At 44.9% G+C, this 18,558-nt stretch overlaps 1 protein-coding gene across 3 annotated transcripts in view; it reads left to right on the forward strand.

Annotated features, from left to right (window-relative positions):
• Positions 1 to 18,558, forward strand: part of PIGU (phosphatidylinositol glycan anchor biosynthesis class U) — a 205,455-nt gene that overhangs the window by 139,883 nt on the left and 47,014 nt on the right. For all 3 annotated transcript variants that reach the window (XM_069243809.1, XM_069243811.1, XM_069243810.1), the window contains 2 exons: positions 7,695 to 7,849; positions 12,166 to 12,309. In XM_069243809.1, coding sequence (XP_069099910.1) covers positions 7,695 to 7,849; positions 12,166 to 12,309 — 299 coding nt within the window. The remainder of the gene's footprint in view (positions 1 to 7,694; positions 7,850 to 12,165; positions 12,310 to 18,558) is intronic.

The raw sequence follows: 18,558 nt of genomic DNA on the forward strand, positions 1-18,558 counted from the left end.
GTACTTGTGTGACTCCTTAATAAATACATTTTTCATAAAAAAACTTCTCCCTATTTCGGTCACACAGTCACAAAACAAAGTCAAGAGTTGCACAGAAGAAAAGCCATGGTTCAACAGGACATTGCGGAATCAGAAAAATCAAGTCTTTCGAGAATTTAAAAAAGGCCTAAAGGACGTACACTGGGGGAGGAAATCTGATGACACAAGGCTTTCTGAACTAAGAGCCAAATTTAGGAAAAACTGCTGGATGGCAAAACAGAGTTATCACGAGGATCTGTGGACCAAGCTGCTTATGTCCAACAAACAGAAAAATAACAAAAAGTTCTGGGAACTAATAAATGGACTAACTAAGGGAAAAAAATCGACACACGAATGTAGGTATCGGTGCAGCCACATGGGAAGCCCACGCACAGACAATGTTCTCACTTCCAGAGCACCATGTGAAAGAGGAGGCCACACAGATAGCCAACGACTTAAGCAAGATGAATTTTGGCTTCAGAGTAACAACGCAAACAGACTCATTTCCAAACGGACACGAAGGAAAGCACGCATTAATGACCGACGTAGAAATGCTGATAAATCTTATCAAGAAACTAAGGGGCAGCTGGTCAGAACGGTATTCCAAATGCCTTGTTTAGAGGAGACCCCTCATTCTGGGCGTACTATTTGGCGTTGCTGTTTAACGATCTCCGGGGCACTACGGGTTTTCCAGATGCATGGAAAGGCAGCATTATTCACCCTATATACATAGCAGGTAACCCCGCAAATCCTTCAAACTACAGGCTAATTGCATTGATAGGCGTGGAAGCAAAACTCTATGCATCCTGTCTACTGCAACAACTAGCAGAATGGATTCATGACAGACAATTAATTCCACAAAGCCAGACAGGTTTTAGAGCTTCCACCAACCTGGCAACCCTGGCCCTGCTGGGAAACAAAGCCAGGCTTAAGAAAAAAAGGTTACTTGCATGCTTTATTGATCTAAAGGCATCTTTTGATTGCGTACCAAGAACCCGCCTATGGGAGAAACTGAAAGGTTGGGGCCTACCATGCAGCCTTCTTGGCGCTATGATGGACTTGTACACAGGTACTTGGGCGCAAGTAAAAATCAGAGAGGGCAGCCACCTCATCAACAGGACATTAACAGCAAAAGGACTCTCACAGGGGTGTGTATTGGCTCCCACGCTGTTCAACTTATATCTTGCAGACCTAGCCGAAGCTCTAGCTCCCGTAAACAGCCACCTGCCAGTGTTGGCCAAGAAAGGAATTGCATGGCTACAGTACGCAGACAACATAGTTCTTAGCCAAACACCTGTTGGGCTACAGCATAGCATCGATGTATTTTATACATACATAACAATACAAGGCCTAGAATTGAATTTTAGTAAAACTAAGGTTGTCCGCCTAGTTGACAGGAAGTTTAAATCTGCTTCATAAATGGATCCCGGGTGAAGGTTGCACCCACATATAAGTACTTGGGATTCACTATGGACCGTCTCTTGACCTTCAAGCCGCAGCTTGCTGTAGCTCAAGCAAAAGCCTTCTCATTGACCTATGGTTTTAAAGTTCTAAAACAAAAACTGAGCTGCCCCTCATACACTCACCTGTTTTCTGTCATGGCACCTTGCTAATGTCCACCATCACTTATGGCACCAAAATCATGCTGGGGAAGGAGGCAGTTTTTATCAATCAAGTCCAGACGAAGGCTTACAAAACAGTTTTTCGGATACCACGACCAGTATCTCCAGCTCAGGTTTGTTTAGAATTGGGTCTGAAAAACTATGAATTTCAGAGTAGATGTGCCTTCATTAAACTATGCTGGAGGATGCGTGCGGCTGAGACTGGTACACTAAACAACCTATGTTGGATGGAAATTGAGGAGCAACAGCGTCACAATGATAAAAGCACCTGGGGTCATCACTTAAATAACTGCATTATAGCACTAGGGTTGCGAGAAGCCTGGGACCTGAACTCAGACAAAAGAGTTTTTTCGGAAGGCAAACACGGTCACTAAGAAGAAATCTTTAAATTCTGACAAACAAAAACTGGCAAGTAGACAGCACGCCTGGACTATAATAACATCATACAAAACTTTACGGGCACAGGAATATCTAGCAGCAACCTTCAACCAGTCGCTGAAACATCAGTTCATGCTTATCCGCTTTGGGTTGATGGAAACGAAGGATATGGTTCCTTCATGGAAACAGCAGGCCCAGACACATTCCTGTCGACTGTGTGGGTACAGTCAAGAGTCATTAGAACATATTTTTTGTGCGTGCCCGGCTTTGCTAAACCACAGGACATTTTATCTGAAAAACATTTTTAAGACACTGAACGTACGCTCATGTAGACCGGCCATTATTAGCTGGCTTAGCGGACTTTCAATCCCGTTTTCTTGTTTAGGGACCAAATTCATGGTACAGGCCCAGAAAGAATTAGTGAATACAGTTTAAGCCGAGTGTGCAAGGGCCATCATTTTATGATTAGTAAAGCTCCGTAAGCTTTGTTCCAGCCTGGAAACAGCCCTCGGTTCTATTTAGGATGCCCGCTCAGCTTCACTCATCCACTATTATAGTGTTCGTAAGGAAGCAAGAAAGTCCTAAAGTTAAGTTTAAGACCATGTTTTGGAATTAGTGGAGAACATTTTAGATATGCACAACTCTTTACCATGCCATGTTTTAGTTTTAAATAAGCTTTTATGTTTTTATGGGTCTCCTTTAACATAATGAGAAGGCAAAGTTTTATGTCATTATGTATTGTGGAATTGCGATGGTTTCAATTAACTGTGTCAATAAACATTAAACTTGAACTTGCTCCTTCTGTGCTATAGGAATTCAATTTTGAGCTGTCAGAATTGATGGGTCTGTCTTTTGAACCAATACACAAGGCAACTCCTTAATGAAAGATAACTTTCCTTGTGGCCATTACATCTGTGTGCAGAGTAAATTAAATCCAGAATGTGGGTTTGCATGAACCTTTTATAGTTTCTCTTAAAAATTAAGTGATAATGAGAAGTCTCCCAAACTTGGTGGTGATAGGTTATCATGTAAATCAAACAGTTTCCTTTCAACCTTCTTCCCAAACTCTTCCAGTCCAGTGAAAAGGGCACTTCACTCACTGGGTGTCAAAAGTGTTCTGAAACACTGTCCAGACAAAACAAAAGCTATGAACAATATGATCCTATATTTGAAAACCATGGTCAAGTGAGAACAGGTCTTTCTGCGTCAAAGCGATCCAATTCTAGCTGGATAGTTTCTTGTGTTAGATTTTGTTACTAGTTAGTCACAAAGCCTCTCCTTGATGAGTCTAAGGCACTCTCAACTTGGGGAAAGGCTACTACAGTAGCTTTATTGAGAAATGTGCCCATTTCAAAGATTTGTAAAGCTGCTACTTGGAGATCTATACATGCTTTTACTAGGCCTTATTGTTTAATTTCAAAGTAAAGAGCAGATGCCTAAGTGGGGCAAGTCTCTTTGAGGAATTTCTTTGGATGACATCGAGAGCTGTTTGTTTTTTCTTATTATTAATAGAATTTATTTGGATGAGCTTGTGATTCTGGTTCTTGTTTATGACTATTGATGAGGATCCCCTGGAAGAGATGAACATGTTTCCTACCTGTATTCCTAGTTCTCCTACAGGTGAATCCTTATCAAAGCAGCCATTCCGACTTCCCAGACAAGATGTTAAAACAAAATTCTTACTTCACTCAGGATCCTATTATGTCCCTAAAAATGGACTGCCTAACTGTGGTATCTGGGCCATGGTGGGACACAGGAGAAAGAGTAAGGCTCTTAGAGGTACAAGCCTGTTTTCTTGAGCATTATGCCTGAAGGCATTGTCCTGCATTCCTTTTAATTCTCCTTTATGAAAAAAATGTTTGTGAGTGGTATCTCAGTCTTTTAGAGTAGTGACTATTTTATATATCTTTTTAAAAGAAGAAGAATTAAATTCTTTAATTTCTGGTCCCTCTTAGGCTGAAAAGACATTTTTTTAATACACTCATTTTTTTCTACAAAAAGGGTTTGCATATATATATATATATATATATATATATATATATATTTGCAAAGTGCATCAGAATCCCACGTATGGGTAGTAGATTTTAGTGCTTATAGTTTTTGTTCGACTTGGCCCTTTTAGCAGGGCCTCTCCAGAGATTTTTTGTATGTTGCTGAACCTGTTTTTGTTGGCATTAAGACTTTCCCTGCTAACCAAGATAGCACAACTGGCCTACAAGTAATTGGCATATTTAATTTACTTGTACAGCCCTAAAACATGGTACTACATCCACTCAGGGCCTGTAGGTTAAATGATACTTGTGGGCATGTAGCAGTCATTGTGCCACCCACTGATGTAGCCTTTTAAAACCTGCCTCAGGTCTGCCTCTCCAGCCTGTATTACAGTTTTCCACTGCTATTACGACCTGGCAGAATAAATATTTTTCCTAGCCCTAATCCTTTCCTTTTAAGATATTTAAACCACCCCTAAAACGTAGGCCCTCATTGTATCTAAAAAGTAGGACATGTGAGTTTGTTTTACATGTCCTAGCACTGAAGAACCTCGTTAAGTCATTTTTCACTGTTGCAAAGATTAGCTATCCCATTGACTAAAGCTGGGTTATCTTCTTACATTTAATAACCTTTGTTGGGAAAAAGAAGTATGGTGTTTATGCTCAAATGAATTGTTATTTAATATACTCTTTGATACTAAAGTCAGAATTTATGTCACAATTCTGAAAATGCCTCTTAGAAAGTTTTCATTTTCTTGTCCTATTCATTTCTGCCTTCTGCCACTTTCATGGGTCACATGACTTTGAATGGCTCTGCATTTGGGGTTTGTGTATTTCTCCCAGACAGTGACACAAAAGGGGGCTAGGTGTGCGCAGGATGGGCCATCCTGCCAGGGTGAATTGGGGTGGAGCTGTGCATTGCCCCACTTACACTTTAATGAGCTTGCCTCAGCACACACAGAGGAACCTGATACTAGTCTTTTGACACCCCAGACTTCATGGAGCCTTGTCTGGGGAATGGAAGAAATGTCCAGAACCAGATATGAGGTTAATATAAGTAACACCCCAGTTTTAAAGGCTGGTATCATGTATAGATATTGGACCTCCGGAGCCACTGTGCAGCATACTCTTGGACATTTGGACATTAGGAGGAAGGACGTCTCTTCTCCCTATAGGACCTGCTGCTTGAGCTTGAGACCTGCCGTGCTTCCCTAGAGGACTGCTGGATCTCTTTGCAGTGGACTTTTTCACCTGTATTGACCTGGTCCCTGTATCCAGCCGGGGTTCCATCATGGTCGGCTTAAACATATGACTTTACCCCATTCTGGCACAAACAGATGACCGCATGCAGCTCTTTGTCCTTAAGGTGTTATATCTACCTAAATATTTTGAAATTGCATATCTAGTATTCTAGTGGTTGGATTTTTATAGTTCTAGTCCCATATTTATTAAAATATTCTATATTTTTCCAAATTAGTTTGGGATTTTTCTTGTGCTATACTTTAATTTTATTACTGTATGTGTGCTGCATAAATACTTTACGCTTTGACTCTAAGTTAAGCCTAAATACTTTGTGCCAAGAATACAGAGGGCTGCGCACAGGTTAAGTTAGAGACTTTTATGGTTCAGCCTGACAAGGATTGTGGCTGTTGTTTTGGTTGAGTGGGGTTCCCGACACCACCTTTTACCCAATTTCTTTCAACTTTGATGAGCATGCCTTGGAACAGAACTACGATGACAGTCTCCCCTTTCTCTTAATTATTCATAGAAAAAACTCATTGAGGCAAATGAAAGGGCTATGAGGATTAAAGGTTGAAAATTCTAGGACTAGCTAACTTGCTGTCTAGAAACTGTGGCCTTCTCATCCAGTGACACTAAGAACTCTGTGACGGTTTGCAGTCCGCGTCTACCACTAAAATACCCCTTTTTTAATACCCCTTTGTCAGTCACGCCCCTTCCGTGCCTACCACTCCACCATTGACTAGAGCTCCCTCATCTAGGACAGGTTCATCCTCCAAAACCCCCATCAAGTCAACTATTGTGCATAGCAAAAGGATCGAGGGTCTGATGCCCATTTCTTCTCAGAGGATGACCAGAAAGAGCCAATTTACAAATTACAAAGCTAAAGAAGAGGAACAAGATTTGTACTAGCATCATAGTCGTTATAGGACAGAGCTTTGGACAACGATACTCCCATGTCAACCATGTGAATTTCCTTACTTCCCTACAGAAAGAGATGCAGGAATTCTGCAATATTTTCTCTGAATTCCCCTTAGGATCAATGTAGAACTTAACTCATATTTCTGCAAATGCATGATCCATCTACTAATGCAAGCCAACATATAAAGCCATGCCTTTTCCTATTCCCCAGTTGGAAACGTAAGTAAGTGGATGAGATGGAAAGAGAGGCAAAGAAAGTGCTATAACTGGATAGAAAAGATAACAACTGGAAGGGTAATGTTGCTGCAGAGACATTTTCTGTGGAAGCCCATCTCATGTTTACCTTATTCTTGATGAGTTATCACTAGTTCAGCTAATTGAATGAGCAGCTGTCAGATTCAGATTGGTATTAAACGAAAGACAAACACTGTTTATGTTGCCATTTCAAGGATAAAACCAGGGCATCTATTGAAACCATTCCTGCTCTAGATCATTTATGGAAGAAAAGTATGCTTCACACTAAGAATTGATTTGTTTCCTGGGCTTGTTTTCAGAGCAATTTCTCTAAAAGTCTTTATGGCATTAACTACCTCAGCCAGCTCTGTTGACAAATGAGGCCTGATTTAGCCAGAGCTAGCACAGCTTGAGGAAATTCATCTTCTTACTGTTGATCTCCAGAGAGAGAAGGGAGTTGTTCGGATTTACTGGGAAACAAATCAGTGCAGTTGCAGTTGGACCTCTCCCCTAACCATCCTGTAGTGAATATATCAAATGTCTAGGACCTTTAGCAATCTTGATGGACATCCAGTTAGTTGTGCCAATAGTGATTATGCTACTGTAGGTATTTTTACATAAAGTATATACCAATCAGCCAATGCTTCTGTAACATGTTAACATGTATGCAACTAACACAGATCCTTCCACCCAAAAGGGGAAGATAAAAATTAAAGATATTGTTGTATGGTGGACATCTGTTGTTTAATAAGCATGTGGATGATGTGTTGCACTATAATTAAACTGAACCCAACAGGGCAAATTACGTGGTAACTTTGCAAACAATAAGTTATCCTATTTGCGGCTCAACAGCAATGTCACATTTGTCAACTTGTAGAGGGGACCAGAACAACATCATGGTAATTGTAGTTATTACCAAGCATACATCACATCATTGAGTGATCTACTAAGAGATTGATTATTGTACTTCCTGCCTCTCATGTGCCCACGCCACATATCTGTGCCATAGTGGAGGAGTAACGCAGAGGCCATATAACTATTAATGATGCAATATGTACAAAGAGCTATTTCCTCTGTAAAGATTTTTTTTTTTAAACTTGAATTTTCCTGCAGGTGATGGTATGTGTGTTTTTTCTTCCAACCTTGTGTTAAAGTATATGTTCCATGCTTGTGTTTTCTTTTTATCAAGTTATGAAGGTGACTTGTTAGCTTCAGTATCGCTAAAACCAAATGTTTTTTCCATGTCTTATTGATTTGGTTTTCTTATAACTTGTGCTTCTTTTTATTCCAGAAACAGTTTATCCCTGTGAAGATGAGTAGCAGACAGTTCTGGCTTTACACTGGGCAGTACACTGTCATGTACCTGGGAAGTCTGGTGGTGCTCATCTGTCTTTCATTCTTCCTCCTCAACTCCTGGGATTTCATTCCTGCTGTCTATGGCTTCATGTAAGTAGCACATGTGTGGAAATGAAATTGTATTATGCTAAAAAAGAAAAAGCTAAAAACAATTAGAATTAACATTGATGTTTACTTTATATTATTTTTTTAACTAGTAGAACTTCTTTAGTGTGCAATTAAAATGCAAAACGGCATTTATCTTTCCAAAGACTTAAGGAAAATGGGGTATGATCTCACAAAAAATGCATAGAAAAGTTGGGAGGAAAATACGGAAACAATGAGATGTTTTTTCTTTTATTAAGGGGAGAGTGGATTGGGAAGAATGTAGATCAGTGATACTAGGTGAGGCAACGAGTAACAATCTTTCCTACTATAAGGGAAACAGAGGGGGATCTTCACCTTCCTCACTACCCTGTTTTTGATGGAAAAAAGAAATGCTTTCACTTCCACGTTTTTATGGATAGAGCACCTTAAATCCAAGAAGATACTGATCTGTTTCAGACAGATTAAAGCTACCTTGCAAACTCTACAGTTTGCTCTGAGGTTTGTGATTAACTGCTGAATCCATCCTACTGGTGGTCACTAGTAGTTATAGCTGGACCTAGTTTCCATAAGAAGAGCATTTTTTTTTTTGGCTACAACTTTGGCGCCGCTTGACAAATCTTCACACAATTTTCAAAACGTATACTTTGGTCAGTTCAGCTGCTGTCCTGAAAGTTTCGGGTTGATCCGTCAAGCGGGGGCTGAGAAAAAGTGGGTGGGCCAAAACGCATTGTCACTATTCACTCTTCCATAGGGTCTTTAGATACACCTACAGCCCAAACTGTTGAACACAATTACACCACATTTGGCAGGACGGTAGACCTTGTAGCGCAGATTATGCTTTTTGTAATTTGGTGTAAATCCGTTAGGTAGTTTTGGAGATACTAAAGGTAAAAATATGTAGGTATCTAGGGATGCAGATCCAACTGTCCCCGCACTGATACCTGATTGGCTGCCAACATTTCAACAAGGAAGTGTTGGCAGCCATCTTGGGACTTGGCTTCAGCCGAGTCCCAGACAAAAAAGTTTAAAAAAGGGGCCAGGGTAGGGTCACCCTGAGGCCCTAGCCTTGGTCTAGGGATCCCTTACCTACACCAACAGGACTTAAAAGCTTTTTTTTTTTTTCTTTAGGTTGCAAAAATCCACAGATCCGGATCCGTAGATTTTCCCAACATAAAAAAAAAAAGAAAAAAAAAAAGGGGGCAGTCCCTTTTTTGCCCCCGGCTGGGCCAGGTCCTGGGGGCATCAGGGGATTGAAAGAGGAAAAGGGCACATGGGACCACCCTCCTATGGCTTGTATAAGCCCCAGCGACCACCACCTCCCCGGGGGGATGACAGAAGAATATGCATGGGGACAAAACATTAATTTCTCCTCCCCAACAGCCTTAGGGACTGCCACTTTCTCAGGACTAAGGGCCAGATGTACGAAAGGATTTTACCCATTCTGTGTCTATGGGAAAAAGCTTTCGTACATATGGCCCCAGATGTGAAATGAATGCAGGGGAGGGCGCATGTGCCTCCTCCTCCTCCCCCTCCCGCAGAAGCCCTAGGGACTGCCACGTCCCCAAGGCAATTTAATTAATAAAAGGGGGGCGGTGTCCCCCTCCCTCGAAGTCCCAGGGACGCCGCCTCACTGGGGCTGAAATTAAATAATGAAGGGGGTCAGCCACAGGGAGTACCACCCCCCCAGGACTATTTAAACATTTGAGGGGGGCTCTGTGACCCCCTCCCCCCCTTGTGGATCCAGTAATGGCCCTGGGTACTGCCGTGCTAAGGCTGGCTCCTGCTGTGTCCTGGGAAGCCCACCCCCGGGACATACCTGTTTGCTCTGACTTAGCGGGAGCTTTTGACAGCTCCCGCCAAGTCAGAGCAAACATTCTGCTTCCAGCCAGCGAGAGCTGTCAAAGTGCTGTCACCCCCTGGAAGCAGAGGTGTCCTCTGTTTCCCTCCCTGCAGTGATGCAGGCAGGGAAACTGAGGAAGCCATTTCCTTTACAGGCAGGGAGCAGCATGTTTAGCAGCTCCCTGTGTGCAAAAGCAATGCCGGCTCCTGCAGGAGGCTGGGAGTTTGCTGGTACCGTGGGGGCTTTCAGACTTCCCCCTTGGTCCCATTGCACACTGGGTGCCCTGCAGAGCTCCCAGGATAGATGCGCCTGCTTGGCCCTGCCCTGTCTATCTTAGTAGTATGCATATGTCTCCCCTCTTTTGCCAGGATGATGGATAGCTTCCAAAAGGGCCCCTGGTGCGTTTTCCTGCCAATTTTGATGGTGCGTTCTTGATAGTGAGGAATATGAGGACATCTCCATAAAAAATAGAATCAATTACTTCATACAGAAAAGAGGAAGGACCTTGGTCTTGTGGAGATTTACGTCTTTGTAGTCTTGTTGGCCTCTTTATAGGAGGATTCACGTTATCACAGAATTCTGGAGAAAGATGCACAAGTAACAATTGCATTGCCAAACACACACAAGGCCACTGGTGGCATTTCTTTGGGCTCCATTACGTTTTAGTTTAGAATACATACTAGATATTTACCTGTGGAGGCAGAAAGAACTCTACTTGGGTAGATATTTCATGCAAAGTTGTGGACTCTTGTTGGATAAATGGGCAGGTGAGGTTCCTTTGTGGCGGAGTCACTCACACAACTACTGACACCCACACAGATGCTCACACACTCACTCACAGATGCACTCAGACACTCACTCGGACACTCATGCAGCTATTCACAGACCACTCAGAGACTCACTCAAGCACCCTCTCACAGACCCACTCATAGTCTCGGGCACCCACTCTGACACCCACTCAGACTCACACACTTACTCACAGACCATTTAGACACTCATACACCCTCTCAGATACTCACTCAGACATACACACACCCACTCACAGAGACTCTCTCATGCATACACTCACAGACCCACCCACACACACTCACACACCCACTCAGAGACGCTCACACACACTGTCACACCCAGAGACACCCTCAGACACCTTATCTCACAACCAGACACTCTCACACCCACTCTCACTTCCACATAGACCCTCTCACACCCAGAGACTCTCATACCCACTCTCACATCCAGAGACACACTTTCACATCTATTCTCACATCCAGCACAGGATTAGGGTGTTTGCTGCAGGACGTGGCCGCAGGTGATGATTGGATTATTGTATAGTAATAAAAATTACTTTATGTTAAAAAAAAAACCATAGTAATTCATTGAAAAAACAAAGGGTACAGGGACATTATAGTTAGGAAATTAATTAAAAAACAAAACATAGAAATTCACTTAAAAAAACAAAGGCTACAGGGACGTTATAGTTAGATTCGGAATTTACTTGCACAAAACCTGAGAAATTCAGCAGTTATAGTTAGTTATTTCAATTAACTATAACTTGCAGCCTAAGGTAATTGTAACTGGCGCCCTCACCATGCACTGCTAATTACATTACCCCAGATATTACAGCACTCATGACAACTTTTAGAATGTCAACAAAAATATCAAAACATTAAAAGTCAAATTATTGAAGAAAAAAAATGTACATGGCGACGGCACGAGTTATAGTTACCTTAGGCTGCAAGTTATAGTCCATTTAAATAACTCTAACTGCTGAAATCTATGGTTTTGTGCAAGTAAATTCAGAACCTAACTATAACGCCCGTAACCCTTGGTTTTATATATACTTGTTTCCCCATCTTGATTCCCATGTAATGTTCAGTGAAGTTTAATGATGAGAGGAATGTTAGAAAAAGAACACGGATGCCATAGATCGCACTGTCTAAAGGTCTAAAGGTGGCCACTGGATTAACTAGTAGGATCCAAAGTGATAATTTTAGCTTACGCTCAACTAATTTCATGTTCTTCCGGACAGGAACAAATCTAATCTGATTGTGCTTAGGGACCTGTATGCATCCTCAATGCGAGGGGCTCCCTTTTGGCATATATAGGTGCGCAGTACAAAAAGCATGTAGTGTCTTTTGAAAAGGTGGTAGGGACCCCCAATGATCACCGTTTTGAAGAGTGTGTGAATAACCTAATATTGTTCACAGCAGAAAGGTAGTTCGTGAGACTTCTTTGTGTTCTTAGTGTGAGGAGACAACTAATAGTATAGGTAGTGAACTCGAAGCTGTAAGCCCTTTGTTATCTTATTTTCCACTGTCTCCATTGTGTGCTTTTTAGGTCAAACCAAAAGCCTCTGAAAGGATGTTGGTAAGTGCTTTGGTGCCCCTTAGATGGCATAGTTCTTTGTAGATAAACATGATGGTGCTTCCGGGTCTGTATAAACACTTATATGTATTTAATTTTTTTTCTGTGATTGTAGCCTCTCTGTCCCTGACTTGACACCAAATATTGGACTTTTCTGGTATTTCTTTGCCGAGATGTTTGAACACTTCAGTCTTTTCTTCGTCTTTGTGTTCCAGATCAACGCCTTTTTTTACACCATTCCATTATCCATCAAGTTAAAGTAAGTAATTCTATTCTTTGCTTGTTAATAGTTACTGCCCAAAGAGAGGCCAGTGTATGCATTTTGCTTTCACTTGCAAGATCAGTCATAGGACCTTTCAACTTTTTTAATGGATTTAAACTAAATGAAAGCAGGGCTAATCACACAGTTCTTCTTTCTACTTTGGGTCATTGAAAATATGTTTGGCAGCCTTTTGTGTCACTTAAAGGATCTTAGGCAAATTGCTACTGTATACCAAAAAAGCTAGTATGATGTATGAAATGTACCACCCATTAAGGGTTAAGGATTTCTTTTTTTAGAATGCACTTGCACCCTCCAATCATACAAGAGGATAACTGTTCACTATCCAGGATTTCCTTAGCAAACTGTATTGGTATGTAGTAATGTGTTTAATCTGTGCGCAACTTCCTCATTCTGAAGATGTAATTATAATAATGCTGGTGTTTGAACTAAAATAGTATGATGATCTCGCACTAGCTGAAATACACATTATGAAAGACTGTGTATATAGCAGGGCCATTTTTTTTATTAACTTGTAAGATGGTTTTCAAATGCCTTTTAGTTGTATAGTATACGATGTCCAAAGGTCTGGCTGTCAGACATATAGTCTAAAAAAGAAAAGTACTCCACCTCATGATTCTTTGAATTTGACTATCTGAAAATTATCTTCTGAGGTGGTTACCTCTGGAAGTCTTTCAAAGTCCCTTAGAAAGCGTCTTCAGGTACAGATAAACAAATGTAGGTAGCAACATCAAACATCATTCAAGGCTGCTTTCCTTCTTCCAGATCATTGGGAACTATCAAACTGTGTATAAGTTCAGTATGGTAATAGGCAGAATCTATTTTGGTGACCTTGGTGGATTACCTTTGAAGGGCATCTCATAACAGTGATGCACACACTCTGATTTGACAAGATATGTGATTTATGGTTATACAGCTCTCTTACACCCATATAGGCCCTCATTACGACCCTGGCGGTTGGTGATAAAGTGGCAGTAATACCACCACCAACAGGCTGGCGGTAAGTACCGCCAAATTATAAACATGCCGGTTAGATCTCCGAAAGACAGCCAGTGTACCACACCGACAGCCATGGCAGAAACAACAGGCACCACGGCGGTAGCCGCCTACAGCCAGGAGGAAGACAAAGTTCCGCTCACCATATAATGACATGGCAATCCGCCACCTTTTCCGGGGCAGTACCAGTACCATCAAAAGCCTGGCGGAAACACATCACAGAAGTGAAAGGACTCACCATTGGAGACACAGGGAAGAACCAGAACTGCAAGTGTTCACAATGATCTTCTACGTAATGCTCCACCACGAACACCAGCACTGGCGAAGATGACGACGGTGAGTACAGCCACCTAGCACACAAGAGAGGGGGGGAGGAAAATGAGAGTGACACATACACACACCACACACACACCATTCACATACTTACACACACAGCCAGCTGCACAAGAAAACAATTTATCCCCGTAAATTGGCTGAATAATGCAAGGGCAACAGGAATTGACTAAAGTGATTGTAATATGATCAACACAAAATTAATAATTCGATTTGGCAATGCAACAGATATGTACAAACAAGGGGCACTGCCCAGTCCTCAGTTCACAGGGGCCAAATGGCCACAGGGAAAAGTCCAAGGCCTCGCTCGTTCCCTGCACCAGTACAGAGAGAACACTGCAGGGGCATCAGTTGGCAAATAGGCAGGCACCTCAGGGGGAGGGGATGTCACCTCAGCCTGAGGCGGAAACAAGACCACTGGTTCTGGAGGGGGCAACATGCCCATTGCTTGGTCCTGGGGAGTGCAAGGCCACAGTCTTTCAAGTGGGTGACTTGGACACTGGTCCTGGAGGGGGCAACATGCCCATTGCCTGGTCCTGGGGAGTGCAAGGCCACAGTCTCTCAAGTGGGTGACTTGCCCACTGGTTCTGGAGGGGGCAACATGCCCTGTGCTTGGTCCTGGGGAGTGCAAGGCCATAGTCTCTCAAGTGGGTGACTTGCCCACTGATTCTGGAGGGGCAACATGCCCTATGCTTGGTGCTGGGGAGTGCATGGCCACAGTCTCTCAAGTGGGCGACTTGCCCACTGGTCCTGGAGCGGTCAACATGCCCTGTGCTTGGTCCTGGGGAGTGCATGGCCACAGACTCTCAAGTGAGTGACTACTCCACTGGTTCTGGAGGAGACAGGCCGCACAGCAGCCCATAGATGCTGGATCATATGTTATCCGCCGGTCGGGGATGGCTGCACTGTGGTGGGGGTGGGGGTGGTGGTGGTGGTGGTGGTGGGAGGCACCTGATCAGACTCTGCACCCTTCGATGGCTGCACAGCCACGGCTGGTGGTGGGGGCTCTGTGACAGCTGCTGGTGCATGCTGCTTCCCCTTTCTGCTGGCTGGTGCAGGCTCCTTGCCCTTTCTGCTGGCTGGTGCAGGCTCCTTGCCCTTTCTGCTGGCTGGTGCAGGCTCCTTGCCCTTTCTGCTGGCTGGTGCAGGCTCCTTGCCCTTTCTGCTGGCTGGTGCAGGCTCCTTGCCCTTTCTGCTGGCTGGTGCAGGCTCCTTGCCCTTTCTGCTGGCTGGTGCAGGCTCCTTCCCCTTTCTGCTGGCTGGTGCAGGCTCCTTCCCCTTTCTGCTGGCTGGTGCAGGCTCCTTCCCCTTTCTGCTGGCTGGTGCAGGCTCCTTCCCCTTTGTGCTGCCTGGTGCAGCCTCCTTCCCCTTTCTGCTGGCTGGTGCAGTCTCCTTCCCCTTTTTGATGGCTGGTGCAGGCTCCTTCCCCTTTCTGCTGGCTGGTGCAGTCTCCTTCCCCTTTTTGATTGCTGCTGCAAGCTCCTTCTGCTTTTTGATGGCTGATGCAGGCTCTTTCCCCTTCAGTATTTGTGGGCTGGGATCCTTTCCACCACGAGTAGGTGCTGATCGAACTGGGCGCATGGACTGTTTGGCTGAGGTACTTGGCTGGGTTCTTTATACCCTGTCCACACATGCAGGACGGGGGGAGGGGTAGGGAAGAGGTCAATGGTGGAAAGGAAAAGGTTTTAAGGGACATTGGGGCGGGAAGAGGGAGAAGAAATGGGAGTGGAGGATGAGGAAGTGGTTGTTGGAGGTGTTTGTCTGCTGGACTTGGGTGCAGGTGCATGGGTTGTATGCTGTTGTGAGGTGGATGGCTGTTGGATGTCTGAGTGCTTACGTTTGTGTACTCTAGGAGGTGGGGTCAGACACGGTGGGAGAGGACACAGTGAGGTGTGTGTTCTGCTTGGTGTGGTGATGATGCAGGCAGTGGATGATGATGTGAATGTGGACGTAACTGGGTGGGAGATGGAGGGGGAGACAGTGGAAATAGTGGATGTTGTTGGGTCTGGAACTGAATGGTGTTTGTGTGAGTGCCTGTGGGATGAAGTGTGGTGCTTGTGTTTGCCCGTGACACTTTTGGGTGTTGTCCTGTGTGCATGCTCGTCTGGCTGTGTGCTTGGGATGGGTTGGGGTTGAGGAGAATGGGACTGGGAAGTTGTAGTTGGAGGGGGAAGGTTGAAACAGGGACATTGGCTGCCATCAGAGAGGAGGCCAGAGCCTGGATCGATCTCTATTGGGCCGCCAATGCACTGTGAATGCCCACCAGGAATGCATTAGATTCCTGCACCTGTGCTGCCGGCCCCTGGATGGCAGTCACAATGGTTGATTGCCCTACAGAGATGGATCTCAGGAGGTCAATAGCCTCCTCACTCAGTGCAGCAGGGCTCAGTGGGGCAGGGCCTGAGATGCCTGGGGCGAAGGAGATGCCCACCCCCCTTGGTGAACGGACATGGGCAACTTGCTGAGGGGCTGCTGGGAGGGCAGTGCTGGTACAGGTGGTGGTGGCTGTAGCTGGGGTGGTCACAGAGGTGTCCACCACCACCAGGGAGCTTTCATCGGAGGAGGTATCTGTGTCTGAACTGTCCCCTCCAGTCTCTGCTGTGGTTCTCCCCTCGCCCTCCATCCCACTGGTGCCCTCCGTGTCGGTGGACTCTGCCTCCTGTGTCCAGTGGGATGCAGCTCCCTCCGTCGCCGGTGCCTCTGCTCCTCCACCAGATGATGCTAATGCACATAAGGACTGGATGACAAAACAAGAAAGGGGGGAGAGAGACAAAGGATACACTCCCAGTGACAGCAGGAATGTCACAGCCAATGTTCTCAATAGTGCTGATAAGAGTATTGTCTGCCCTGATAAAGCACATGTGCAGCTACATTACATTCCCCCAGGTTGAGGATTTGGCCACTGTGAAGGCCGAGTTTTATGCAATGGGACACATCCCCAATATAATTGGGACGTGTGCCGGGGCAGGAGCCCTTTACATAACTTGCTCGCGCTCCCGCGGGAAGCCCGATTATCACAAGGAGGAGGAGGTGGTGACGTGTGCCGGGGCAGGAGCTCTTTAAATAACTTGCTCGCGCTCCCGCGATTATCACAAGGAGGAGGAGGCGGTGACGTGTGCCGGGGCAGGAGCCCTTTAAATAACTTGCTTGCGCTCCCGCTATGCGGGAGGCGCGAGGGCGAAGCCCGGGCCAAGGGCGGGCCCGTCCTGTGCCCGTCGGAGACCAGAGTAGGCTGGGCTGGGCCCCCCCTCTTTCATCTGCACTGTGGTAGTAGCAGGCTTGTCAGTGCCTGGTGGGATCTCCAGTCCTAGGTACCCTTATTCTCTTCTTACACCTAGGGGATCCATGTGGGCTGGGTCATCATTATTCAATTTTCCTTTTGTTTTCGTTCTTGGGGGGGCCCCAGTCCCAGGCTCGGACACGCCATAGTGAATAATGGGGCAGCGCAAGGCAGATGATGTCCCTGAGCCACCTTCTGGCGCCAAAAAACACAAGAAACGAGCTGGTCGGAAAATTGATCACCCTCCCAAGCTCATTAGGAATCAATTTCAAGCTATTGACTCCTTGTTTGAGGAAGTAGAGGCAATATTGAGGAGTCCATCTATTTTCGCTCCTTCCATTCCTGCTACTTCGACTATTAGGAAGATCCCGGATCTATTTATCAAAAAAATACGGACACCTCTTTTGTCTGTGGAAGCGGACCTCCATCCCCCTCCTATATCTGAGGCTGCAATTTCCTCACCGCCAATGAGGCCTACTTCAAGTGTTGAAGTTGCAGAATGTAATCATTGTAGGGACTCTCCGCATTTGGGTTCCAAGTCTGTAGTTTCTAGTGATATTCTCTGCTCCAATAGATTTCAACTCCTATCCACTTCTAGCGAGAGCCCAGGTCGCTCTCCCCCCTTAATTTCTGTGGAACTTGATACAGAGGAACTCGTCTGGCAGGCTCAACGCAAGATGTCACTCGAACTGGAAAATGTTTCCCAGAAGCTGGACAATTTAAAATCCTTGGTAATGGTTATTTTGGGTAAAATTTCTGGACTATCTGAGACGAAGGTATTGTGTAATTGTAAATCGCTTAGCACGAATGATCACCTTCCTGAGTTGATTGGAGGGCCTAACGTGCTAGCTACATTAGATACTGGGGACAATTTAGCTTCTTACCCCAAATGTCCAAAGCTGGGGGCTAAGTCTATGAGTATGGCAACAAATAAAAAGGGGAGTTGCCTCTATCTGATGGCAACCCCACTGACTCCGGTCGCATGCTTATTCCCGCTCCAACAAACAACGATCTACGTCCTCCCTGTATAAATCCCCTGTCTATGGGAGCTATGGTTGGGAAGGGTGCACGGGTGCCCGCAAGTCCACCCAGAGTCCCACGCCAAGGTCAATCCAAATTCATTCAGGCGACCGTTCCAAAGTGGAGAAATGATCAGAGTAGGAAGGATGCACACATCTATATGACAGGGGTCCCCAGGTTATTTGCTGGGCAGAGAGAGTCTCATGATTCTCTCATTAATAAAGTTGTCTATTGGCTTCGCATTCAGAGGAAATGTCTGTCTGTTATCCGTTCTGATATTTGGGAGGCACGTAGACATGCCCAACCAGACTCCGATTTTGATTATATTTCAATCCTCTTTTTTGACACCTCTATGGTTGATAACCTTATGGCTTTCAACCTACGGACTCATTCTCTGACATCTGGTAGAAATATCGGAATTGGCCTCTGCATGTATTCTCCGGGGGGGGGGGGGGGGGGGAGAGTCACGAAGGACCGATAGACCTTCCAATACTCATGAGGGAAGGGCTCTGGGTCCACTAAATAGCAATCGATCAGCTTTGACCAAGATCCGCTCCCCCCGGCTATCTGATTTAGATTGACTAAACGACGTCTCTCCC

Source organism: Pleurodeles waltl, chromosome 7, assembly GCF_031143425.1.
Source record: "Pleurodeles waltl isolate 20211129_DDA chromosome 7, aPleWal1.hap1.20221129, whole genome shotgun sequence".
Taxonomy (NCBI): domain Eukaryota; kingdom Metazoa; phylum Chordata; class Amphibia; order Caudata; family Salamandridae; genus Pleurodeles; species Pleurodeles waltl.